This window comes from Catharus ustulatus, chromosome 10 (assembly GCF_009819885.2).
Source record: "Catharus ustulatus isolate bCatUst1 chromosome 10, bCatUst1.pri.v2, whole genome shotgun sequence".
In the NCBI taxonomy this organism is placed as follows: domain Eukaryota; kingdom Metazoa; phylum Chordata; class Aves; order Passeriformes; family Turdidae; genus Catharus; species Catharus ustulatus.
The window spans coordinates 20,698,296-20,726,038 of NC_046230.1; the positions used below are offsets into that span (position 1 = coordinate 20,698,296).

The 27,743-nt window shown below is 38.3% G+C and overlaps 1 protein-coding gene across 1 annotated transcript in view; it reads right to left on the minus strand.

The window, feature by feature from the left end:
* The window catches only part of NAALADL2 (N-acetylated alpha-linked acidic dipeptidase like 2), a 309,883-nt gene that overhangs the window by 41,626 nt on the left and 240,514 nt on the right, over positions 1–27,743 (minus strand). The window contains exon 11 of the mRNA XM_033069309.1: positions 14,744–14,839. Coding sequence (XP_032925200.1) covers positions 14,744–14,839 — 96 coding nt within the window. The remainder of the gene's footprint in view (positions 1–14,743; positions 14,840–27,743) is intronic.

A 27,743-nucleotide genomic window follows, 5' to 3' on the forward strand; every position in this document is an offset into this window, starting at 1 on the left:
GATTATCTAACTACAGCTTGTGGCAAGTCACACAGTTTGCAAAAATTGAAAAGCACACAACAAAAACACTGGAGTCTGAGTAACTAGACAGCAAACCACGTTACAAGTTAAGCTTGACTAGATTTGTGTTTGATTTAACTCTGAAAAGGAGCTTTCTTAAACATACAACACAGGAAATAATTTTTCTTTAGGTACTGAGCAACACTAAAGCTGCATTATGAAACCAGTTTATTAGTGGCAAATAAAAGCAGTGGTTCCCTAATAAAGCTGGGAGATGCAAATCTGCTTTCATAGAGCTCAGTTTTCAGTAACTCACCATAAAGATTGCCAGAACTAAAACAGGAAAGCAATTTTAGGAATTTCACTAAAGCATATACTTCCTAAATGCCAAGTAATGCATATCCCTTAGGTTTTCAGCAAGTATTATCCAAATGGAATTACTAATCTGAAAGCCTATTTACAAACCCCACAGCAGATTTATACAAACCATAGCAGATATGTAAATCTTAGCAATAAAACCTAAATAAAGTTTTGATTAGTTTTTGATTTTTCCCGTGCACTTTGCCAGTACAAGCAATAGATTTATTTCTAAATCACAGTTTTGGGGCTCAGATGTTAGCATCAGAATTCAAAATTACACACAGAGCCCTTACACATTAACTCTTAATCATGTTCTATAAATTCTAATCAGAACTTCTACAGTGAGTTCTTGAAGTCCAGATGTAATAATGAATTTCATAAAAGGCTTTGTAATCTGTATCTCATGTTCTCCTTCAAAGTTCAAAATAAATCATACTCCATCCACAAAGCACCTCAGTTGTTGGGGGTTTTTTTATAAAAACAGCAATTTGTTGTTGTATGGCCACGATTCTTCCACAATTCTATTGGAATAACACCAACAACAGATGCAGAAAGGACTATTCAAATTTAAGACATGCATTTTAAGCAGATCTAGGAATCAACTTGCCATGGAACTGGCATGCAGAGAACTAATCCTCCTCAGACCAACTTTAACACCCTTCCAGTTCAGATTTCAAAGCCTAAGAGGACTGTGCTGTCTCTGGAATAACCCCTGTGCTCCTGCACCTTCCAGTGCCCCCTTCCCACAGGCACCACAGCTCGATGGCAAATCACATCTGAGAGCTGGAAACTAAACAAAGCCTGGAGCAAAACCAACAGCAAGCCCAAATGATTACTCCTCTGCCAGGTCAAACCCAATCCTGCTCACTCCCTGGAGATCCAGATTGGAGCTGGGAAACCACAGAGCCAGCAATGTTGGAGCAATGATGGAGATGTCTGATGATCTTAATTATTACATTAGCTTCAAATCCTTTGGAAAATCCAGTTCCACCAGCAGGTGTGAAAACCTCAGCTCAGAATTTGATGGGATATAGGTGACAGGAAGGGAAGAGGCAGGGAATCAGAAGTGATGCAGCAAAGACAGGTGGAAGAAAGTATCTCTTGTTATTTTAAGAATTGTTTACTCTTCCTGAGACAGTTCTGAAAAGCAGGAAAAAAGTTGAACTGACAACTTAAATTCAAAAAACGTTCCTCCATGGTAAGGTCCATAAATTATATTAAAAACAAGATATGCAACAGTGAAAGTTGCTACACTTTCTTTAAGTACTTATATACATTGTTTTACTTTAATACTATTTTTATAATTCCTTGTATTTCATACAGGTTTTCTATTAAAAACTCATGTGCCAAATCATCTCATGACAGAGCAGCACCCAAAAATGAAAGGGCAAGGTATGCTGAGCCCCAAGTTCTGCCCATGTAAGGGAATGTTCTCATTATTTGAAGTGAAAATAAAGACAAGAAAAAGGAACTTTTTCTCCATATTGATTCAAACAATTTTGCTTTTTAATGACACTTAAAACTTCTGTAGCACAGCACTTATTCCACTCAGTCTAATCGAGTTTTTCAGCTGCATAAATCTAAGTATTCAGCCTTTTGTCTGCAGAGTGCTCCTCTGCTTCTTTCAAGCCTTGGGACTGAATTCCTGTCTCAAGCACAGCACAGTGCTGGGGGTTATCAACAGGAGCCAAAATAGGGTTTATAATTGAATTCCCAGCATTCACAAAGCCAAAACTACACATTTTATTCTGAAATATAGAGTTGGATGTGCACCTGCAGCCTCTCAGTTTGTACCTGAAAATCCAAGAGTGCATCTGCACTTACAGGCTCAAACACTTCATGAGCAGCTCAAAAACTGACAAATAATTTTTATATGAACCCTTCATATGTCTCCTGTACAGGGTGAAGCCAGGATGAACTTCACTGAAGTATCAGGACTAAAATCAAATTATTTGGCTCATTTGTTTATGTCAGGTGCATTTATCTAACACAGGGCACTAATCAGTAATTTTCAAAAGTGAAACCTGAATAACTGGCACCTTGTCAGATGCCACAATATTATTAAAAATAGATTCCTCAAAATGGTATCTCAAGTAAATACCTTAGAGAGGAAATTAAAAAATTAAAAATTATGCTATCTTCACCATTGTGTTTTAAAGCTGTTATTAGAATCATGGTATGTTGCAAAAATAAGCTAATTTGAGAAGAAGGCAGTGAATTTTTTGTTGCCTTGGATGTTTTGCAAAGCTGTGATTAAAACTCTGCCAATCTGCCAGAGTGTGTAACTGTCAGTACACTCTTAATTAATAAAAAAAATAAAAAATTGTGTTACAGTTAAAGTATCTTAAATATCACTGAGTAGATAATCTTTAGTAATGTCTTCTTCCAAGTATTTCAATTTCATGAAGTCTATGTGTATACACAGCTCAAAAAAGCCAACAGAAGAATAACTTTGCCAATTAACTACTTTGAATAAATTTAAAAAACCCCATCCAGTCAGATGCAAATGTGTTGCTTTTTATTTTGCCATTTAGGCATTAGAACTGTTTTGCCACAAGAAAATAAAAGTTATCCATTCAGCACCCAAGAGTGGATGGATCACATCTGATTGTAGCAACATGGAGATTATTTTACTGTTTATCTGTGATAATTTAGAACAGATTAAGTAGAGCTTTGGCACTGTCTCAGAATATCATGCAATATCCCTGTACACCTATAACTGATATATCTCAGCAGCAAAATAAATGGGCAATTCTTTCATCTAAGAAAAAGACAAGCACTCTCTGAAAAATTACCACATAACTAAGAAAAAACTACTTTTAAAATGAATGACTTCTCAAAGTAAGCACCATTCAAGACATACAGTTTTATTAATAACCTGATTTTGAAGAAATTTCTCCCTATTTCTACAGTCACTTCTTTCATATCACTTTTAGATGAGGAAAAGGCTGCAGCATACTAGAATATACTATTCCATTACTCCAGAACAACTTCTATCCTTCTTCCCTTCTACCCTTCTGAAATGTTGTTTTTCATTTATTGGCTATTGGATTCTTGTCATGAAACACTTTAGGTCGAAATGCAGTACTTTGTATCATTAGTTTAAATTTTGAACTAAAATTATTTCAATAGATGATAGAGATGCTGTACCTTTTAAAATCAATATTATATGTGCATGGTTGGAATTAGGCTGCAATTTATGAAACTCCTAGCCATTAGTTTTACAAGAAGTTATTAAAATAAAAAATAGCTTCATAGCCAGCATATGATCTCTGCTTATGAAATAGAAATACCATTTCCAGTGTAGGAAGGTATATCTTTTAATACTGCTTTGGTTTTACGGTTAGTTTGCTACAGACAAAACCCAAGGAACTGTTGGTGGGTGGGGTGATCACTCCTGTTGGTTAATTAAATCTCATTAATGTTAATGCACAGGCTTGAATCTATTCTGTTGGACTCAGATGGAAAATGGGATCATGTGCATGTGAGTCCTGAAGGCCAAAGTGACCCTGGCCAGGAGGAGTCTGAGTTCATTTGCTGTGCCCCTCCTCGTTATTCCCAGGTGGGAATCCAGCATTATCCAGAGCTATCCAGCATTCTCCAGCATTACCCAGAGTTATCCAGCATTATCCAACATCCTGCAGCATTATCCAGCATTTTCTCTGCTATTCTCTGGAAACCTCAAGGCCCCACAAGTGACCTTCAGTAGGAATGGACTCAGGAGCATGGGTGCTGCATTCCTACATTACCTGCTTAAATTGTCCCAGTGTTGTTAACACCTCCTGTCTGGGGCAGAGAATGAAGAGCTTTTACACCACCATCAAACTGAAATCTGGTTTCAGGCTCACAAAGGTGAAACAGGGAGCCAGACTATTTCCTACTGCTCAGCAGAGCCTTTTTCTTCTCAAAGGTGTTGAACAGCCCCAAAAACCAAACCCTGATGTTATTGCAGGATGATTTCTTTTCTTTTCCCTACTGAAATAAGAAAACAGTTTAACCATCCCCACTCTTTCTGATAAAGGGTCTTCAGCCAGCAATTCTCTGAAAGACACTTCTAATTTTGTAATTCTAATTTAAGGCTCATCATCTGTTCTGAAACGAACATTAATTGGTGTAATGCTGGCTGCTTTAATACTGAGTGTCTCAGCACTGGCAATACTCTCTTATTGACTACAGTTGTAACAAAACAGCTCTACACACAGGATGTTCTTGCTGGGATTTTGTAATACCTTCATTTACATTGTTTTTTGACTCATCACATTTTTTAGGTACACACTAATTTTGTCTCATAACTTCTACACTTGACAAAATCTCTTTGTGTTGTCCAATTGTAATGGAAATGACAGACTTCATGCTAATTTTGCAATACTTACTTCAGGAGATCTATTTAAAAACATGCAATTGTGCTTTTTAGTTATACCCAGTTGAACTGCCTGCATATCAACATACTAGAGACAGAATAGAAGGAAATAAAGGACAAGGGCAGAGTACAATTTCATGCACAGGATTATGTCACAAGAACATCTTGAAGATTTTTATCACTGAGAATACATCAGGTTTGTCACACACAACCAGTTAAAAAAACCACTCAGAGCAGGAATTTCAAATAAAGATTATCTGCCACTGGGATCAGATTTTCACAGCACATCTGCAATGAAGGCATCAAAGAGCAGGGATTTGAAACAGACCCAGCCACTCCTATTAGTGCCACACAAAGTAAAATGCAAGGAGAGAATTTCATGGTGCTGCACATTGAAATCTGAAGTTTCAGCTGTTTCTTTTGGCTCTTGACCAGGATTTAAGGGCTAAACTTAAATAAGGGCAGACATTAGTTTGTGCCTAATTTATACTTTTAGGTTCCTTCAGGCATCCCATCCCTCAGTTCAGGAGATAATATGTTGGTTCTTAGGAGCTTTTTCCCAGGACACACATTCCTTATGCATTGTCTAGATGTTTAATTTTGGTCTTATCCTCCCCCCTCTGGATGGCTACCATCCCAAGAAATGCTCAGCATCAAGAGCACAGTTGCAGAAAAGATGCTAAAACATTTAAAGACAAGATTAGAACGACTATGGATTGGGCTAAGTCTCCTAAGGAAACCTGTAATTTTAAAATTCCTTCTAAAATTTCCAAAGTCTTGAAAATTTGGTTTTGAATTCAGGACTGAGCTCATGAAGCAAAATTCAGTATCTGTAAACTTCAGCATCTGCAATGTGATTGTAGCTATGCAACAGAACAATACAAAGAAAAACATGTCTAGAATACACTGCAGAACTGCACACCACAGAAGATACAAGTATGGTCTAAAAACTACAACAAACAAAGAAACATCCACTTTAGCAGCTGTATTTCCCCAGATCTTTCTGCAAGTTGTTTGCAAAACCAGCTGATTAACTCTTAGTACAAAAGCAGCTATTTCCATTCTTTGTCACTTGAGCATATACTGAAGTTCCACTGCCTTTACCTCATATTCACTCAAATGTAAATTGAAATATGCTAAATTAAAAAAAAAAAAGTAAAAAAAAAAAGTAGTTACTATATTATTGTTAGTAGAAACTTCATGTTTTAAGAGGCATGCTCTGGGGGAAGAACTGTCTGATTTGACATCTTTGTCAAAAGATCAGTAGACAGAAAAGAGCTCCTACAGAGAGCTGCTACAACAGACAAGGTACTTTTAGAGTACCCAAAGGAACTATTCCTCTAGAATGTTGGCATCTTCTTTAAAGAAAAATTCATCTTCCTTGTAAAGCCACCAATTCAGTACATGTGTGCTAATAACAAATGCCCTATGGTAGTACTGATGCTAAAGAATGGATTAATAAAATTAGAGTCTGGTAAATTCAGTAACTAAGGCTGTGAAGAACAGGGTAGTGGGAAACAAGGGAATATTCAAACAGCCCCAGGCATATTTCTACTTATTAGAGAAGCAAGCTTCAGATTTGTTTTTTTAGATTTGTTCAGATTTAAAGTTGTTGGATTTCAGTGGTTGAATACAAATCAAATTATTCTATGATTTTATAAACATAAATGTTGAATTTCCTTTAAAAATGCATGCACTTGTCCAATTGTTTGCCTCCCTCACAGCAAATCTGTATTTTTGAAATAAAAGCAAAGGATGTACAATAGATTTTTCTCATTGCACAGTAAAAAGCCACTATTGGACAAACTGGAAACAATAATTTAACTTGTGCAATAAATATACAGTGTTTTTTTTGTACAGTCATGATCATCAACCAGCAGACAAAACCTCCTCCAAAAAATAAGACACCTGTCACAGACATCTTTGTGAGTCTGTCACCAGTGCTGATAGAGCTGCAGTCAGATCTAAACCACAACAAGGCATGGCAAAGAAAGGAATTGCTGTGGAAAATGTAACTTATTTCCAAGGCAGGTAAGTCCCACTAACACAGGCACTCACATGGCCTCAGTACAGAGGGAAAAAAAAAAAAAAGTTCAGTTGGTCACAGCCAGTAGCTGAAATTTCAGCAAATCCCAAATATTTGTTGTATTGCACCTTCAGAAATCTAGCTCCAGCTTTGAAATGTTCCATTCTTTGTCTACTGTGTCAAACAAATCAGATTTTACAAGTTCATTCTGTATTCAGGTGAGGAAATGAAGTACTTAGTTACTGTAAGAACCATTTTTGACTCATGGCATTTCATTTTCTCGTATATAAAATAGGGATTAAACAATCTTTACTCTCAGTTCTACCTATCTTACTTGCTTATTCAGATTGCTGTAATTTGTAGTAAAAAAGCACCTTTCATGAGATGTACAAACAATCTCAATCTTGGCCTTCTATCCTAAGATTTAGGATGATATATTATGTATCAGCTCGTGTATTTATCCTGTGCTTTGATTGGATCAGATGGAGCTGACATATTTGCTTCCTTCACTTAAATTCCAACTCTAGTTTGAAAAATGATGCAGTGATTTTTCTCCTTTTACTGACAGTTGGCAGACAAATCTCAAAAGTAACCAAGTACAGTTTAGGTCAGAGGGAGGACTGCAGGAATTAATGGTTTCAAAGAACAATCTGGTTAAGAAACATTCTGACAGAAGCCAATGATAACTTTTTAAAAGAACCTACAGTCTTTTTGCAGTATCAGAAATACTTAAGGAATGTAGAAATTGTTTTCAGTCAGAGAACTGAACAGGTAAGAATGTTCACAGACAACCCACAGGGATGGTCTCTACACATGCCATGCTACTCACGGCTGCTGTATTTTTTGTTGATTTTTCCCCTGGTCATTGAAACCACAGTTCCTGCTTGTTTTGATATTTTCATAGTTGTCAGAGCTCTCTAAGCTGAAAGCATTACATCCTAGGGACTCAAAAAAACAAACAAAAAAAAGCCCAGAAACAATCTTATAATACCAGAGCCTTGACATCTTCCTGCAACCTCATGAATGTATGTCACAGGAGGAAATGTAATTAGTGCTGTCCTGTAATAGTTCTTCCATTTTGAAGGAAGCATATTAGCATATCAGCAGAAAATATATGGAAAATTTCAGAGGGTAGGGGAATAGAGCTGTTTTTTAATACCTGACTTCACCAAGTTGAGCTGTGTTGGATGGTACAGCTGGTTCATCAAATTTTTACCAGGGGTTCTGCAATTTCAGCTTGTTTTTATTACCTAATCTTTATCCATCAGAGTTCAAGTATAAAGTGCAAGAGTCCTTGAGGCTACTTGCTTTTAGGAACAAAGAACTACTGAGAAATTCCAAGCATATCCCCCCTAACTAGGCTGGAGCAGATAGAGAATATGCTGCCTGGCCAAACACAGTATGACTGTCTGTCAGAAAACCTCATGTCTTTAGCAGCAAAGTCACCTCTCTCACATCTAATGCTGACAAAATCTCCAAACAGCTTTTTTATTTTTTTTTTTTCCCCCTTTGAATGTTGTTATTTTCCTATTCACCACAATTAATAAGAACATCCCCAGAGTTACTGTGCCAGGTTCTATCACCAGATTTGCTCTTGTTTTTCTTGCTTCTGACAACAGGCACAGAATAAAATACACATTGGTAGAAGGGAGTTTTCAGCAGGTCTGTATTGACTCTCTGCTTGAACTGGATTATATGTTCTTTCATGCACAAAGGCTAAAGGTAAAACAGAGTCTCACTTGTGTGCTTAAGACAATATGTGCTAAATCAAACTATTCCTGTGAAATATGGGTGCCTGTGCTGCTTTGCAGGAAAACACTTGCAAAAAAAAAAAAAACACAAAAAAAGTTTGGGTTTGTTTATATTCACAGTGTGACCACAGACAATAGAGTTGTGCTTTGAACATCTCAAATACCATCAAACCATAAATACCAGTAAGATTCTCAGAGCTAGTATCTGAGATGTTGGTCAGAAAAAAAAAAAGCAAAATTATTTTACTTAGGGAGTGACTACAGCAACTGGCACATTTCACTGCACCGATGTTCCTCCATCACCTTGGGGCAGATGAGAGCTCTGAAAACACCATTAATTACTGCCAGCTGTGGGAAGACAAAAATTAAGAGATGTCCCAAATCATAATACGCTTTCTCACCCCAAAAATTGTGTTTTCATGTCTGACAGAGCACACAAATGGTACCCCAGATATTTCTGGTAGATTCACAACAAGGTGAAACTCCACATCTAAACATTCAGTATCAACAGCAGACTGTGAAATATGGATATTGATATTGATATTGATATTGATTGATATTGATATTGATATTGATATTGATATTGATATTGATATTGAAGGTCCCCACCTTGGTCCTCACTTCACACACTGAGAGCTGTTCTGCTTGGTTAACCTCATCCAGCATCTCTCTCACCTGCCCCAGTCCACATGTCTGCTTGTTCACTGGAGGTTTGAATAATGACTTGTGAAAGAATAAAATCATAACATAATTCACCTCCATAAAGACATGAGAGTCCTGCTGGTCTGTGCAGAACTTGTTCCTTTGATGAAGAGACTGAGGTGATGGCAGAGTCTGGCACACGCGACTGAAGAAAGGAATTTTAAAAATTACATCCAACAGAATACATCACTGAAGGAAGCTAACTGGAGAAATTACCTGTGAAAAGTGACACTCCAAAGTGCCACATTTTCGTGATGGAAATCAGAGTACATAGGAAAAATTTACAGATAGTACAGTGATGTGGGGGAAAGCTGCCAAATATCTGCCTGGGCAAGGACGAAGGGTTTTCTGGGCTTGGCTTGGCTATGAGACATTTTCAGGTGCATCAGACTTCTGATTGCTCAACATTTCAGATGAGTTCTGCACACACTCCACAAATCTTTAACACTTTAGGTGCTGTAACTCAGACTGGAGCAATATTGTGTCTCTGCTGCTCAAAAAATTCTGCCAAATCTGTCTCCACACAGAGGCAATTTCTGAATGAAAACAGAAAATACCTCAGTGGAAGGTATTTTATTATTATGTAGAGATGCCTCTGTGCAGAAGATATCAGCATGCCCAGGCACAACACCACAGAACTTTTTCAAGAATGATCTGATTCCCAAAAGGGGAATGGTAGGAGTAACACAGGAATATGAATGTACTCTGTTGAAATATCTACACCTGGAATAATATGCTGTTAGAAATGCCTCTGATAAAACTGCCACACAGACATTCTGCTCACACTACTATTCTGCTGATTCAACATCTGCAAAATCCCAAACGTCTTTGGGATTTTAAGAGTTTCAGACCTTCATGTTAATTTAGATATGTTGCATTATCTTGGCATGCAAAAAACACCCCAACAAACAAACAAAAACCCAAACAAACATACCCCCCCAAAAAAACCCCAAAAAGCAAACCAACCAACCAGACCAAAAAACAAGCAGATTTGCAGACACCACACAGGAAGATTAAAATACTTGGCAGTGTTATCATGTACCAAAACACAGATTTTCATTTTTAGAGAGATTAAAGAGCAAGAAACTGACAAAGTTATGCCAATTTAAATGAGTGTTCCCTATATTAGAGAATGAATGGGATTAAACAACAGGAAATGGAAATATATATCCCTTCCATGCTTCAAAGGAGCAGAACAGTATGATCCTGTTAGAAAATGCCTCAAGTCAACATTCTTGGGCTGCACCTTATCTGTGGTCAAAATATGATTTTAATTTACCAACAGTCCAGCAGCCTCTTCATTCCATTTGCATACTTTTCATTCTATTTGCTTCAGGAGGAGAAACTGCCTGTCATCTCCTTGGAAGTGTTTATATAAAAAAAAAAAAAAAAAACCAACAAGGAAATATCACAGTATGTTACACAAAACCCCCTTATTTCCTATAGAAAATGGAAACACTTCTCCCTCTTGCTGTTTTGTTTAATGTTTAGAAGTTAATTGCATGAGAGTAGTTGTGCTTTATGCAATTCCATAATTGGAGTGTAGAATAATCAGGTTCACTAATAATTTTCTCAAGAGTTATCTTCAGCACCTATAACTCATCATAAAAGCAATTATGTCACTTCTGGTGTGCCTTTCATGACTTTGGTGCCTGACAGAGTGAAAATCTACATGAGATTATTTCATGGCTGGTCCTGAGTAAGTGGCTGCAGTGGCATCCCCTGTTAGGGCTCTGCCATTCAAGCTAAAAACTGCATGATCTCAGTCTTAGGAGGATGCTCTGGTGAGCACACACTGCACATAAAAACATTTTCAAACTGGTTAATTACTGGTTGAATTGACTGGTTACCATGAAACACTGTGCTGAGTAACACTGATGAAATTTATTAAAAAGTAGCACATACTTTCCTGAGTGTGCACTTGATTAAAAGGGAGTTTTATCTGACTTCTGGTCAGGTGGGAAAATCCCTTTTGTGCCACACAGGCACACACTCCTCCATTTTAATACTTGATATTATATACATTAATATATTGAAATTAAAAGATCTGCAAATCTCACTTAAGATACCACCAAGTTTTGTACTGCATCACTACTCTGAATGCTTCACTCTTTGCCACTGGGAAGTTTACAGATTTCTCTTTTTTTGAATGCTTCAGATCAGCCTGGTTCTCCCAGCAATCCACTCTAAATCCACCTTCTCAGTGCCAAGATCTTAATATGAATTGTTCTGACAATTGTTCTGACAAATTAGATCTTCTAAGCACTCAGATTACAGATCCATCTGTTTAATAGCTGCATATCTCTCATTCATTTTTTTCTGCCACATTCAGCAATCTCCTTCTTTTCAAAGTTTCCATGAAATTAGTGTATCACTGACATCAGAGAGCACAAGGCACACTGAGCTGATTATTTGTACTTACACCAACCCTCATGCAAAAAATTATGCTGAAACTTTTACACTGTTATTTAGTATCAAGCCATATACATGGAAAAAAATAAGAAACACTAAAATCCTATATCTGTAATGGAGATGAAGGGCTTCAAATCAACACAAGCTTTTCCACCAGCCTGAGTGGCCACACAGGCAAAGCAGACTGTGAGTGATATGCAGTGAAAAATAAGAGTAGAAAGTTATAGTTTTAAATATTTTCATAAACTATATCTGAGAAGAGAAAAAAAGTCAATTAAATTACCAAATGTTGAACTTACTGTATTTGAATATTTAATTTCTCTTAGGATATAAAAAAACATCTTTGTGTGAAATGTCTTTTGAAATTAAAAGTTTAAAAATCTGAGGCAGGTATGACACCTGCTTAACTTGCAATTGCAATGGGTATAAAACAGTTCTTTGGCAGTACCCACTGAGGAACATTAATTTCTAGCTGAGGACTGGAAACTCTAACTACAAGATAATTTCTCACTAGTTTTGGTTTGGGTTTTTTGGTTTGGGTTTTTTGGTGGGGTTTGTTTTTGGTGGGATTTTTTTTTTGTTTGACTGTTTTGGTTGGGTTTTTTGTTGTTGTTTTGTTGTTGTTTTTTGTTTTGGTTTTATTGTTGTTTTTCGTTTTGGTTTTGTTTTTTGTTTGGTTTTTTTTCAAAAATTAGCAATTTTTTATAAAGGTAGAGATTTATAATCTTGTGAAGAAATAACTTGGTCCCATCTACCACAATGAGAATATTGAGATTTCAGACTAAGGAATAGCATTAACAGTGGTTAGTTAACTAATTAAATTATAGCATTTCCCTTAAATGCTGAGGATGTCACTCCACTGCTGCATATACTTTATAAAAGCTTCCTGGGCTACACACTGAAAAGCAAAGTGGAAATCCAGTCATATCCTATTGCAATCTCCATCAACTTTTATCAAAGAAAATTATAAAGCTCAGTGACCTTATTTAATATAATATGTAATTATTTAAACAGAATCAAAACACTTCCAGTCAAGTATCTAATAAATATTTTTCTGTGTTGGTCAACATTCTAGAAAAAATATTAAATTACAGATTATCCAGATTACATGTGGTTCATCACACACTATGTAGTAAATCACAAATTAACTATGGAGTAATAAATCACACAACTGTTTCCCTCAGACTCTGGAAATAGATTTGATGAATCTTTTCAGCCAATTGCTATCAAGGATGGTTTAAAAACATCAATTCTATTAAAAGGGCTTCAGAGAAGACTCTTGTCTGGTGCTCATCTCTTAACTGTCACCTTCTGGCAGGCTTTGAAATCATGTCTAGGATTTTGTGCCTTTTTTTTTTTAATAACCAAGCAAACAGGTAATAATTAAAAACAAACAAACATGAAGAAACCCCAGCACAACCCCAAGACCATTCAATGGTTATTTTGCCAAAGATGCTGAGTCACCTACATGTTAAATATACACATGGCTGATCTTCCTGAATTCACTTTTGTTGTGACCAGAAGACATGATTCAAAGGCAGCTGCTGTTGCAAAAAGAGCAGTTTAGAATAGAGACAGGCATCTGTGAGGCTCCCATCACTGTGGTTTATAAGAAGTTGTTAGAAGTTTGTAGCTGTGTCCGTCTGCAGAAACATTGTTGAGCTGGCAGAAGCAGCAGCACTGTATTCCTTGAGCAAGGAATACAGTAATTTCAGGAGTATAAGGTGCACCCTTTTGACTAAAATTTTGATTGAAACCCAGAAGTGCGCCTTATAATCCGGTGTGCCTTATATATGGACAAAGATTGGAAATTTGCCAACACGGAAGTGCGAGCTGCGAGTCGAGCTGAGCTGCACGGAGCTGCACGGAGCCTCGAGCCACGAGTCAAGCCGTGAGCTGTGCACCGCGCAGAGCCTTGAGCTGTGAGCTGAGCCGTGAGCCGCGAGCTGCACGGAGCCGCACGCCGTGCTGAGCTGAGCCGAGCCGTGCGGAGCATCAAACCGCAAGCCGCGAGAGCCGCACCAGCCGGGGCCCGCGACATGGGGAGGGCACCTGGGGCTGCGTTTAAAGGCTACGCCAGTCTGTGAAAAATGTTTGCAAATTGAGCACCTGCCAGTAAACCCCACGATCGCGCAATTCCTTTACTAATTTGTTACTTTGCTGCGCGCGGGTCCTCGTTGCAAAAATAAAAGTGCACCTTATAGTCCGGTGTGCCTTATATATGGACAAAGTTTGGAAATTTGCCAACACAGAAGTGGGAGCCGTGAGCCGCGTGGAGCCGTGCGCCGTGCCAAGCACCACGCGGAGCTGCACGGAGCCTCGAGCCGTGAGCTGCGAGAGCCGCGCCAGCCAGCGTCGGGGATGGGTGGGAGTGCCGGGGCCCGCAGCAGAGGGAGGGCGCTGGGGCTGTGTTCAAAGGCTACACCAATCTGTGAAAAATGTTTGCAAATTGAGCACCTGCCAGTAAACCCCGCTATCGGTGATTCTGTTACCAATTCATTACTTTGCTGCACATGGATCCTTGCTAAAAAAAAAAAAAAGTGCGCCTTATAGTCCGGTGCGCCTTATATATGGGCAAAGTTCGGAAATTTGCTGCACACCCGGAAGTGCGCCTTATAATTGTGAAATTCCTGTACTTCAGATTGTTTAATAACAAACATGGAGGGACCACAGGAGCAGGGGAGGGGAGTCAGAGCACATCAACTCTGGGAGCATCCCCTGTGCAGGGAATCTCCAGAATCACAGGACAGGCCCCCCCTCCTGCCATGGGACACCACAGTGACAGCTCACAACACTTGTGTGTGAAGGTGCCTCAGAGCATCCTCTCCACTGACAAAATGCACAGCAACAAATCTGCTATTTCCTGCCATCAGCTGGGGCTCAGTGCCCTGCTCTCATGCCAGGAAGTTCAATGTGAAACATGCAAAACAACAGAATCTCACACGTGAAACTGCTTTGATCAGACAAGTTGACCAATGTAAAGAATATTCCCAACGTGGATCCCAGGGAAGAGAACTCCGCAGTTTTAAACTATATTCAAAGGATTCACAGGAAAAAAAATAGATTATATTTCAAAATTATTAGGAAAGTCAAGAGGAGAGTATGTATAAATGAGATCTCCATTTCTCTTACCTTTGCAATGGTTTCATGCAGGCTGAAGGAGGGATCCAGCTCTTCAGTTTTTGTTGCATGTGCAGGAAAAAGAGCTTCAGAGAGAAAGCTGGAATTCTGTGAGAAAGAAGGGGCTTTTTAGGATTCCATACTGAATTCCTCTTTCATCTGGTTATTGAATTTTGTTGATAGATTGAAAAATCCTTCAAATCTTTATTAAAATTTGATGATTATGAAACTTATTTCACTCATCTCATTAACTGATTCCAAGCCCCCCAAAAAGGCAAAACCCCCTTAACTCATGACTATTTCTGGAATGGCAGTTGTCTCTGTGCTTTCCAAAGCAGCTAAAAATTTTGCCTACAGGGAGAAAAAAAAAATCCACACAGCTTTATTCTGAGCTAAGTAGCAATCAGACATTTTATTAACTATGTTATGATTTAAGTCTTCAGAAGAAATGTAACCACAAAAATCAAGGAATACTCCTTTATCTTCTGCAACCATCCTACTTCTCTATCCAGTAATACCATCTACCTAATAAAGGATTTTTGTCAATTCCCTAAAAATAGATATTTTATGTTGACCACTCTTTTAACACCAGACAATCTAATATGTTGTTTATACAGAATGTTCATCTCTTCTTGTACTGTAAAAAAAAGCGAGGCATCACTTGCATAATTTGTGTCACAAGGAAACAAGAAACCAATATCAAGGAGTGGACTGGAAGAAAAGGCAAAACAATATAAAACAAACCTCTAAGCCTCAAAGGTGCCCAAATGCCTAAAACAGGAATTTTGTTACATTGTTGGTGAAATTGATTGTTTAATTTTTCTATATATTAATGCCTTCATGCTCAATAGTCTATCAGTATTTCCATGCATTTCTAGGAGATTATTTCTGGTGGCAAACTCCCACCACTTTCTTAAAAATAAAATATATAATTAGCACCGCATCATATAAATTTTTGTGTTGCATAACTTGTCACAGAAGTATCAGAAAAATAAATGAAGTTTTTTTTTTCTTCAAGTTTTTTTTTTTTTTTTTTTTTTTAATCTCAGGGAGAAGATGACGCACAAAGTCATTCATCACAAAGATAAAAGACATTCTTCAGCATTAACTCATAACTATCCATCTTTGTTTCAAGTTGGCACACCAGTTTACAGAGTGGTGTCATTTGACTGGGGGTTGCTGAGGAACAGCCTCATCCTGCTGTGGTGGGGTAATGCTGCTCATCATCAGTCACATACCTGCAATCAATACCTTAGAGAGAGTTATATTATTTATATTCACTCTTGAGTGTCTCTCTGAGAGCACAGAAGGGAGTGACTGCCAAATGAGATTTGCAACACAAGGTGAGATTATCGCTCCGTCTAATATCCTTTTTTTTGGGATCTAAAGCTTGGTGGATCAGCTGCCTGGAAAGGAGGGAGGCACTGCTCACCTGGCTTCTCCCCACTGCATTCAGAGCCCAGCTGGGCCAGGTAACCCAGCAGCCTCTGCAGGAACTCAGCATCCACTGGGAACACTCAGAAATGAATCAAAACAACCTGGACATCACAAGGGACGAGTTGTTTTGCTCATGGAGGAATCAAGACCTGCTTGCAGAGATCCTGAAAAGGATTTCTGTTTGAAATAACCTGCTGACATCTGAAATCATCTTGCTGTGCACTTGTAAAAGCAAATGTTTAAAACAGCTGTGGCTGCCTTTTTTTTTTCCTTCCTCATAAAAAGCTCCTCCATAAAGAGCTGCTAGAAAGGCCAACTTTGTTTCTCTTGCCTTTTGCTGTTTTTCAAGCACTACACTCATCAGAGAGAGCTGCATAAGCTTTCCAACTAAGAGAAGCCCACTCTTTACCAGGGAGCACAGGCAGGGAGAGGAGTCCAGGTGATGCTCCAAGAGCACCTCTCAGCATTGAACAGCAAGAGCAACACCTTCCAAGAGCTGAATCACACTTCTTTATTCTTTCACCAAACTCTTGAGTGTTGTACTTTGGCTTTTTTTGAAGAGCAATTTGCTAAGCAAATTTCCAGCAAATGCACACCAAGAGAAAGATTTGCTAATCCAAAACCATTGAAACCAACTGCATTATTCCTTTGTGCTTTTCAGCCACAGCAGGAGCTGCAGCTGCAGTTGTTGTCCTTGTTCTCTCCTAAACACAAACATCACCTCTGCCCCAGCCAGGCATTGCTCTCACAGAGGGCACAGTCTTCAACGCACTGGGAATGCTCTGGAGGTGGCATCAAATTATGGAAAATCCTTTGCAAGGTCAGACCACTGTGAAATCCTAAAATTTAGCAGGCCCAACTTCCACTATTTATTTGAAAATTTTCTCCATTGCATTCTGTTAATTTTTCTTCAAGTTCATGGCTATCCAAATGGATTAAGAACATTTTCTCCTCTGATATGAAGTTACGTTTTCATCAAACAAACTTTATAATCTACAAAGGATCACTCCAAAATTCCTTGAATTCCCAGTGAAATGATTTGGTATCTCTGTGAACTCTTCAGAAGAGAAATGAACAAGCATAACTTGCATTGAGAAGTGACTTTCCAAACTGTCCCTTTGTCTCGGGGTCCTTTTGGAACGATCAGTTAACCTGGTCTTTTCAATACTCATTTAATGAAGCATTCTGTGAAATTAGAACGACATTGATGTTCCACTTTTCAAATAATGGGTCACTTCTGATTAAACTTCGATTGAACATTCAACTTTCAATCTTAAAACAAATTGCCTCCTTTTCTTTTTAATTTGAACCCAATTTCCTGCTGCCCTTGGGTCTTGTGACAGTAATTAATTGATTTATGAATCAATTAAATGGAGATCGAAAATGCAGGCAAAAATCTCTTAAGACCCCAAATCTGGCTTACTCTTGCTTATTTATGATGGACACATGCACTAAAATTCACTTCTGATTTTCTACACTCATTTTTCTAACTTAACTTGTCCTTCCTCAACTAATTAAGTGAACAAAATGTTTCACCTTTAAAGGTACTAAATTTGCCATCCCTTGTGTTCTGTCTTATAACATACCTTCAATTTATATGCCAACTTTCAACCAATGCATTTTAAATCACGAATAAAATCCCACAGCACTTCTGGTGATTTAATGTAAAACAATAAATACCAAGGCATGCTTTAGAGATCCATTTTGCTGTCATTAAATAAAAAAAGTGTTTAAAAAAAATAAAATTTTGCCTCACATTGTCTTAGAACTGGAATTATTTCTGTAAATATGTGTGAGCATTTTACTAGGCAATTCTGAATCCACAAGAGATTCTGTTTTCTTGACTATTACTTGAGAAACAGTAAAATTACTAGTTAGAGAAATTGTGAATTTATGTACTCAAACTATGTAAGTAATAATTCCTTAATATGCTCTCATTCCACACCCAAACAGATTTTTCTTGCCTGCTGAATGTTTCCCCGCTTTTACAAGAAATCCTCCTTCTGTTTTTAACCTGTTAATATTGCCAGAATTAATTTTTTTTGTGGGGGGAGGAGAGGAGGGGGCTGAGGGTGGTGAGGCTTTTTTGTTGTTTGTTTTTTCTAAAAGTAACAGGCACTGGAGGTTTCTCCACTCAGCAATAAAGATGCCCAAACTGGAAAAACAATCTTTAGACTAAAGTTCTTTATCCAGTTTGCTTCACCCTTATTAACATTTGTCAGAATTATCCATATTCAGGTCAGCACTGCCCTTCAGCACTTCACAATATTCAATTTTATATTGCACAGGAGACAAAAGAAGGAACCAAGAAAGGTACAAACAGAGAGGAAGTGAGAGCAGAAATCCTTCTGAAATTTGTACAGGTAGGCAAGAGGCATAAACGTGCTAATCTTACACTCCTAAAGCCTGCAAGGCAAATACACAAAAGAAGCATGGAAGCCAGGAGAAAAAAAAAAAGAATAATGCCTAGAAGATGAGAATTTAGGGGCTGCTAATGCTGCATCAGGACTGACACGATGCTGTTACCTGTCCCATGTAAATACATGCCATGTGTGTTCCATGAGCCATTAACCTGTTTCAGTCTTTTTGCCTTTTTGAAGGTACAACAGTACCAAAAGCAGAACTGCAGAAAACTGAGGGATACACACAAATGTGCAGTGTCTGGCCACTGGCACACAAAGTAGACACAAGCTGGGCACAGGTTCAGCTGGGAGGCTGAAGTCACACAAGGCACACTCTGAAGTTGTGCAGTGCCCAAAACTGGAACCCAGTAACCCAGACTGCATCAGGACTTGTCTGCATCTGTATTCAACACCAAAAAATTGTCATAGTGTGATGGAGAAAGCCTTGTCAGGAGAAAGGATAGAGCAGAGAGAAGAACAAAAACACCTCTGAAATCTGCACCACAGGCTCTTATGGTGTCCTGGCAGAAAATATACAATTGCATTTCTTTGTGAAAGAGTTGTTTCACCTCTCCATCTTTCCCCTTTTTGTTTACTGCCTGGCAGGGTGATTGAAACCAGGGGTTTGACTGTAAGAGGACCAAAAAGAGATTAATGGAAAAGGCATCTCACAGACTAAAACATGATTTATCATCAGCTGTGTGGATTACTTTTACTTTGGGAGGGTACTGCAGACTGAAACATTTACTGGAATAGTGGATTATGTAGAATAGAACAGACTCAAGCCAAAGTGTGGTTCCCTAAAGTGTGGGTTAAATTGAATTGATGAATTAATAACAGGCATATAGGATTTCTCACCACTAAAGGCCCATTGGGCTGCAAATATATTGCAGAAGAGATTTCCTGCCTCTCCATCTCACTGGCAGGCTGGCTTCACCCTTTCTAACAAATGCTCTAGATAGGTAATTAAAATATCACCTCACAAATCCACAAAGGATTATAAAATGATGTAAAAGTTTGTTTCACTGATGCAAAAGACATAAAATAGGTGCTTTAAAATTATTTTTACAAGGCAAAGCTCTGGAAGTGCCACAGCCTAACACGTGTCTTCAAAGTGAGAATGCCCCTACTCTGGAAAATGGGTTTGTCAGAAGGTGTTTCTGACAAGAGTCTTTTCTTCTGCATTTTCCCCATTTCAGTTGACTGAAGAACTTCTAGAAAAGAAACAAAACCACATCTATTTTCTGTTTGAATATTCTGGTGAAGATGTGCAGTGACCTTGCAATGCCACCCAATGCTGGACAAAAAGAGCAAGACCTGCCAAACAAGACTGCACAGAATACAGGAGAGGCAGAATTGGAAGCACTGCTGCACAAGTTATTTTATTATTCAACTCAACTGCAGCCAGAAAAATCCCAGCCAACAGTCATAATGAAAAGAATATAAGCACATTTCTCTCATCTCTTTTAATTTAATGTTTTCTTCCTTATGTTAGTAAGTGAATTGAAATAATCACTGTAAAGCTATAAATTCACAGACTGCAGCACAAAGAAAGCAACTTTTAGGATGTCAGGATACTTGCCTGGCTTTATTTCTCTGCAGTTTTCCCTTGGTGCTCTTTACACTGCAAGCAGAATCAGCAGTTTAGGTGGGAGTGGCCCAAGTCAGAAATCTGGCACTTGGCACAGGAACTTCCCAAAGTTCCAGAATTTAGAAATAGGAGGCTCAGTAAGATTCAGTACATTCAGAGAGAACAGCTTTTCTTAGATGTGTTGTGTGAAGGGTGCAAGAACATTTTGTAACATTATATGAACAGTTGTGAGCATTCAAATTACGTGGAAACATAAAGTTCCAGGAAGATCACCCCATGGTCTGGAAGCCATGAATCCCAGTGCCAATGTCTTTCACAATGAAATATTATTTTATTTTATTTCCTGATTCAATGCTTCCTATTTCCAACTTTTCTTTTTAGTGCTCAGAGATATTTATTACACTGGATGAAGAGATCTAATGTCAGACACTGGACAGATGCTGTGTAGGTGGGAGGCTCACCACCTTGCAGCAAGAATAAAACTTGTCTTTTGCTGAGAATAATAATGTCTTCAAGACAATATTTATTTATCAGAAGTCTTATTAACCAATTCTTCAGTGCCCATGATAAGACATATAAATATTGCAAATATTACCAGCGAGAATGCATCACTGACCCAAACCACAGCTGTTTGGTTGACAAGTGATCTTGATTTTTTTTCCCCCAAAAAGACAAAACTGATTGCCACACTACTAATATCTACTGGCACAAAACAAGTTTTGATACTTATCCAGATATTCTACCAGAAGATTTTTAGTTGGATAGTTGAATTCAGCCACTCAGGACAGTGGTAAATCATTACCATGAATGCACCAGGTCATTTAATTCCCTGGAAAGAACAGCGAATTCAGTGACATCTATCTTTAGATAATACATATTTTCAGTAGCTAGATGCTTCAAACAGAATCAATTAATTGGTATCTAAACAAATTTTACATTTTCCCATATCTCATTGATCCTGTTAACTCCCAGGCTGTATTTCTTCCATTGATTCCAACAATCCTCAGTCAATTCCAAGGCACTGAGGAGCCTCTGGGAGAATCTGCAAGGACAGAGCTCACAGAAACAACATGGACTCGTGCAGTGGCAATGAATGCCAAAGAAGCTGTGTGATTTTAATACTATAAGGTAAGTTCACATAAAGAATTTTCCCCTTCTGGATGCACTGTGGGATGTTTGGGACATCAAAGCACTAGGATTTGCGAGGCCAGACAGAATTTTTTGGAGCAGAGTAATGTATCCAAACTGATGAGGACGTCATCAGTTTCACTAGCATTAGTGCAATAACAAAGATGCTCTTCCATGAAATTAAGTAGCTAAATATTCATATTATTCAATAAAACAACTCAAGCAATCAATTGAACATCAAATGCATTTTGTCTTGTAAAACACTGAGTCATTAACCTTAACAATTTCACCATGCTCTCACTACCAAATTCTACTCAATTAGCATCCAAATGAACAGATGGACTAATGAATTAATGAATTATTGGTGAGTACTACACTAACCCCTGACTGAACTGAGAAATTAGAAAACACTAATTTATGCTAGAGACAGAAAAAACCCATTGGTCAGGGAAAACTCAGTGTGAATAAAGAAAAGCAGAGCTATTATGAAGACAGCAGAATTCCTGAGTCAGAAGGGCAGCTGTGGTTTGGACCCACAGGTAGTCCCAAAGCAGCCTGCTGGGGACTCCTGGAACTATTCCTTGTTCCACACTGGTAGTTCCCTGCTGTCCACAAATAAAGGAACCCTCTCTCTTCACCCTGACACAACCAACTCCTACTGCTGCACCTTGGTGCCCACAAAGTTCTAACACACAGTCAATAAACTCTCTCAGCAGCAAGTGCAACAGCATCAAACTCTCCAGAGGCAGCTCAGAAAAGGGATCTGGTTCCCAAGCAGCCATCCTGAGGTTGATACACATTTGCTTCTTTGCAAAGACTTGCTGGTATACTAAGCACGCTGGTACTTTGATTCTTTCATACAGCCATGAAACATCTCCAGTAACTCCCCATGGACAACTAGCAGCTGTGTTATTCCCTTAAAAAATTTAACATGTACCAGGGAAAAAAGAGAAGTAAAGTAGGGAATGAAGGGAGCCATGCAGAGCTGTATTTTCAGATGGAAAAGCTGCTGAATCACAGATCATCACAGCAACACACTGCTATCATGCAAACTCCTCCCAGTCTAGATGCAAGAGCAGAAACATGCCTTTTGTTTGAGGTTTACAAACCCAAAAAGATTCTGTCTGGAATTACAGACTCAGACAACTAGTGCTAAATCTCTTGCAAGCACATTCACACAAATGCCACAGGCTCTGAAGTTCTCTGTTGAGCAGCTAAGGCTGAATTAAGCACGTCGTGTCTTTGTATATGGTCTGCCCTGATCCCTCCAAGAAAATGATGCTGTGATACTTCTAATGGAATTTCTTGGTAAATATAGTTGGGTCTGATAAATTAATTGGTACTGGCTGACACTCAATGAAGGAGGACATAAATAATAATGTAATATAAACTGCAGAACATTCACCAGAAGGGCCTGGTCAGCTGTAGATAATCCAAGCAGCCAGTCAGAAACCTCAAGACAAAGTACATACATGGCTGTACTAACTCTTTCCTGGATGGAAAGGGACTGGAGAAAATCATCTGGATATGGAGCAACAATGAGATTAATGCTGTGATTCGGGATGGTGAGATAACTGCATTAAGAATACAGAGCTCCAGAACTTCAGAACGTAAAAGCACTGGAACTGTTTGATCAACGACTACATTGCTGATACAAAACCAGCTCTGAATAAAGAACACCACAGGTCAGACTACTCAGCCCTGCTTTCAGGGTGCACACACAGGTACAAGGTTGTATTTGTGGAGATGAAGTAAACCACAGACTTTGCTTCCTTCCACAAAGCCACATTGATTACGTATAGAGATGCATTTAAAAATAAAATGTGTTTGGGGTTCAAACACCAGTTTCCTGCTCACTTTAGAGCAGACACAAGGGAGATGCACTGAGCACTCCAAGCTGCCAAGCCCTCCCTCTACACCAACATGAGCACATCAAAAGCAGCCTGCAACACAAGAGTTATTTTTTTGTAAACTAGACTCTGAGTTCTCTCCATCAAGGATGGTTCTTTTGTTCCTTTTCCCATAACAAAGAAATCTTGGAAAGCTTTTGAGTTCTTTTGAGAGAAGTGCATGATGTGTCAGCCTAAGCATGTAAATACTGAAATCAAGAAACTGCAGTAAGTCTCCCCAGAGAGTGATAAAAAGGAAGGAAAGAGGGCAGGACAGGGTGGGAGGGAGGATGCAGGGGCTGATGGCAAAAACAACTGAGAAGCCACATTCACTGAAGAGTTAAGATTTAGTGCCCTCTGTTTTACACCAGTGTGGGTGAAAATCACTTTTAAGGGCCCTAATGAAAGTTGAAAGTTACCTTCAGAAAGTTATGCATATTTCAACAGAAATAAAAATCATTATGCATTCTCTCTAAAGAGGATACAATCTCAAACTGTCAAAATTCTAAACTCTTCTACATATATTACATACAAATGCCTTCTATAAAGAAACCTCTTTTCATTTTTCTTCTAAATTAGCTTAGTGGTCCATGGTATTACACTACCTTGGTCTAGCCTGTGAATAATGTGACAGGTAATTTTTATACTTCTTGCCTGTACTTAAGTTTGAGTGAAGATACGGAAAACAACTTTTATGATCTAGGTGTAAAAGTAAATGTTCTGTGAGTCCTGCATTCCCAAATGTGGACATATACTATGAGATGTTTCATGATGATTATGTGTCCATCAATAAATTTAAAAAAAAAAGTAAGTTTTTTAGTTTTTTTTAAATAATGTACAAGTGCAGCAGTTTTGTTTTTTTTTTTTTTTCCCAAAGTGATAATGCTAATGTTGATGTAACCTACCACATAATCACAGAGGGGATTTAAGTTTCTGTGTTATCAGACAGGAATCATTCTGTTACAGGATGCACTGAAAAGAATGAATAATATGCAGATTGTATGGGAAATCATCCAACTATAATTTTAAAAAAAGGATTCCTCATGAAACTGTTGACTGCAATGACACAGAAATGGATGGTAACACTCAATTCATTTCCATCTTGAAAAAAGCTCAAAATACTCCTACACCAGCTGAAGTTGGCAAGTGATGGAGCTCAAAATGCCAAACAATTCAATGACAAGTTTGAGTTACAATGCTAAAGAAACAATCAAACCTCTGACTGGAACCATGGAAAGCCCAGTTTATATTTTCTCTACTACCCAAACATTAGGCCCTCACAGCAAGGCTCTTTTTCTCAGTCTCTGTGATTACTTGTGCTCCAGGACCAGGAGCTATGCTATAAACTGTGCTATGAAAGAAGTAATCAAAATGAATTAACTTGTAACTAGGGGGTTGCACCTTTTCCCTTCAGGGAAGAAACCCAGTGCTACCCAAACAAAGATTTTTAAAAACTACTTTTCGCTGTCCCCTTTCATAAAAGAAAAAAGGTCATCAGAATGTTAACTCTAACAGAGCAAACTGCACTTTAAGGTGTTCCATCAAGAGGAAAATTAAACACAGAAAACTATAGACATGGTGTTCATACAAAAAGAAAAAAACAATGCAAATCTTAAGGAAATAAGGAAGATGAGTATGAGAAACAAGGTGAGCTATAAGTGATAGGGCAGTATTTTATATTACACAGGCACACAGTCCATGTATATCCATTCAAAAATGAGAATTCACTGTCATTAATCCAAACAGAAACCGAGTGCACGTCCTTGAGATCACACACACCACCACACCCCGTGTTTTCAGTTATTTCTAATTTACAGTCAGGTAACCAAGAGCTGAGGTTCAGTCATGTAAACAACATTATTTTGTTTACAAAGTTAAAACACCACAGGTGAGGAATTTGTATCTAAGACTCCAAGCAGAGCTGTGATGAACAGGCACTTTAGTCTGTTGCATGCAGGCATTTTCCATCATTGTGGAGAACATGCATATGTTATATTGCTACACCATTTTTGTGTTTGAAAATACAGTTATACAAACAGGACTCATATTTTTAATAGCACAGAAGTAGTCCACACATGGGAAAAAAAAAAATCAGACCATAGTCACCTGTTCCATGCTGTTATTTTGGATGTACCAGTGCTCATATGATCAAGTCATTTAATAATTCAACTTTTATGCAGTACAGAGAGTGACTAAGTCAAGTCTTTGATTTAACAGCACTCTATGTTACTCTTCCTTGTTGCTTTTAACTTTATAGCTGCACACAGAATATGTTTCTAACACTCTGCTGAGATGAGGAACAACAGACTAATCATGACTTTCAGTAGCAGAGAACTGCTTTGAAACCAACATTTAGGTTTCTCTCTGGAGACTCTACATAGTCACTCAGATGCACACTAATCATTATCTTGAATAGCAAAAGTCCTCCTGAGAGCAAAATAATCAGCAATATTAGGAAAATCTGACCAGCTTGTCACCTAACACATTACAATCAGGATTTGACTCTCATGTGGAGGAAAAGCAAGCGCATCAGAGGTAAGGAGGAGAAGAAGGCTTTCTTCAGCAGCTGCAAAAGACTCTTTGGAAATTGGGGCAACATTATGTTTTTTCCCACTTGACAAATTCCTCCAAGTTTACTTACTTTGAAACTAAAATTCTGCACGTTTTCTCCTGGTGAATAAAGGAGCTGCATTTCACCCAGTGCACTTTTACAGCAGTGGCTGAATTCTCAGAATGCACTTCCCTGGCTGCCAGACCCAACCACGGGCATTGCCAGGCAGATTGAACCTCCCCGAGGCTGTGCTTCACTGTGTTACCTAATTCCAAGCCAGACAGTTTTACTTACTCTTCTGGCCTGAATGTTTCCTCTTATAACTTTTATTTCCTGATATTTACTCCTCAGGTTGCTGTCAGGGAAAGGTTTTTATAACCTTCTCTCTGCGGACTGGCATCGCTCCGACTGGGTAAGAAATGCATTTCTAAAGCTGACCTGCAGCTGCTGCTCTGGAGGAAGAATACAAGCACAGGTCTTGGGCTTTTTAACTCTAAACCAGTTTTTTTTCAGCTGTGGAACAGCATCAGTTTTACCTGACACTGCATGCTGGCTGACAGGTGGGTAAAACAAACAAGTGATGTATATTCCAAAGCAAGAGTGATTCCTGAGTAGGTCACAGCAGTGAGAGAGAGAGGAGAGGAAACCAACCTGGCAAAATGATAGCCTCCAAAAGCACATCAAAACAATCCACTGCTGAACCTGTTTGCCAAACCTTGTTTTGCAATGAGGATTACAAAGGTGAGGCCTAGTTAAAAAAGCTGGATGAAAACAAACAAGCAAAAATCCCTCCCTGCAAACCAACTGATTTTTATCAGCTCCTAACTTGCCTAACAGAAATTCCTACCATGTTTATTAATATGGCTGTCAACACAGAATAATTTGTCTGCCTTCTAATATCTGTCAATAAACAGAATCCACAATAAACAATGGCAATAAACAGTAAAGGATAAACAGATTGCTTGTTTGATAGAACACAGGAGAGACAATGAGCTAATCTGAAGGACTGTTAACAACCCGTACAATAAATAACAAAGATATAGCAAATAAACCAAATTTAACCATTCTGTGTAACTCCACTTTTAGGGAAAAATTCCATCCTCTTGCCAAGAGAAATTTACACATTTTGCCAAGCAGATTTATTTCTCACATAAAACAGATCTCATGGGGTCAAGGTCTCCTACAGTCTGAGAAGTGCAGTATGTCTACTTCAAGACTGCAGATTACACTTACCAAGTTTATTTCTAGGAAATGATTTTACAAGAAAGACAAAAGCTGGATTTTTAACAAGGAACCAAATTTAGAGTGTCATGTTTAAGCAAATATAGAAATACTGTCTTTTATGATTTTAATTACATTGATGAATCATTCTGAGAGACAAAAATGCACATTTACAAGGTTAACTGAACATGAAGAATAACCTCAGATTAAAGCAGACAATAGCCAAGGGAACTTTCAGTGTTCATATTGTAAATGTTGCTGAGAAATACTATTTTGATATACTGAACTTTGCAGATTCTTTCTCATGCTCTATAGATTGTATATACACAGATCTTGAATGAAAACTATATGGAATAGCTGCTAAATGACAACAAAAAAAATTCTTCTGGACCACAAGCCTTCCACAGACATTGCACTCACACGTCTTCTGCCCTCAGATTTTGTTTACAGCCTTTGACCTTGTGTTTAATCTGAAATAGAAAACTTTGCCTGATGGGTGCCATAATGTTTAGAAACAGAAGTCTCCTTATTTATATAAATTTTTGACTTAATCTGTTTTAATCTACACAACAACACGACAGCAACGCTCCCTATTTGGCACATCCCTGCTTGTTTTGCATTATGTGAAAGGGAAGCATTTTAGCATGCAGTGTCAGGAAACATTCCAGCTCAACCCAGCCTCACCCCCCAGCTTGGAAAGATGTGTACACAGGAGATGAGCACAGAGAAGAGAAGAAAGAAGAGAAATGAGGAGAGTATGAAGTCAGTGCATCATTACATTTGCATGAAAACA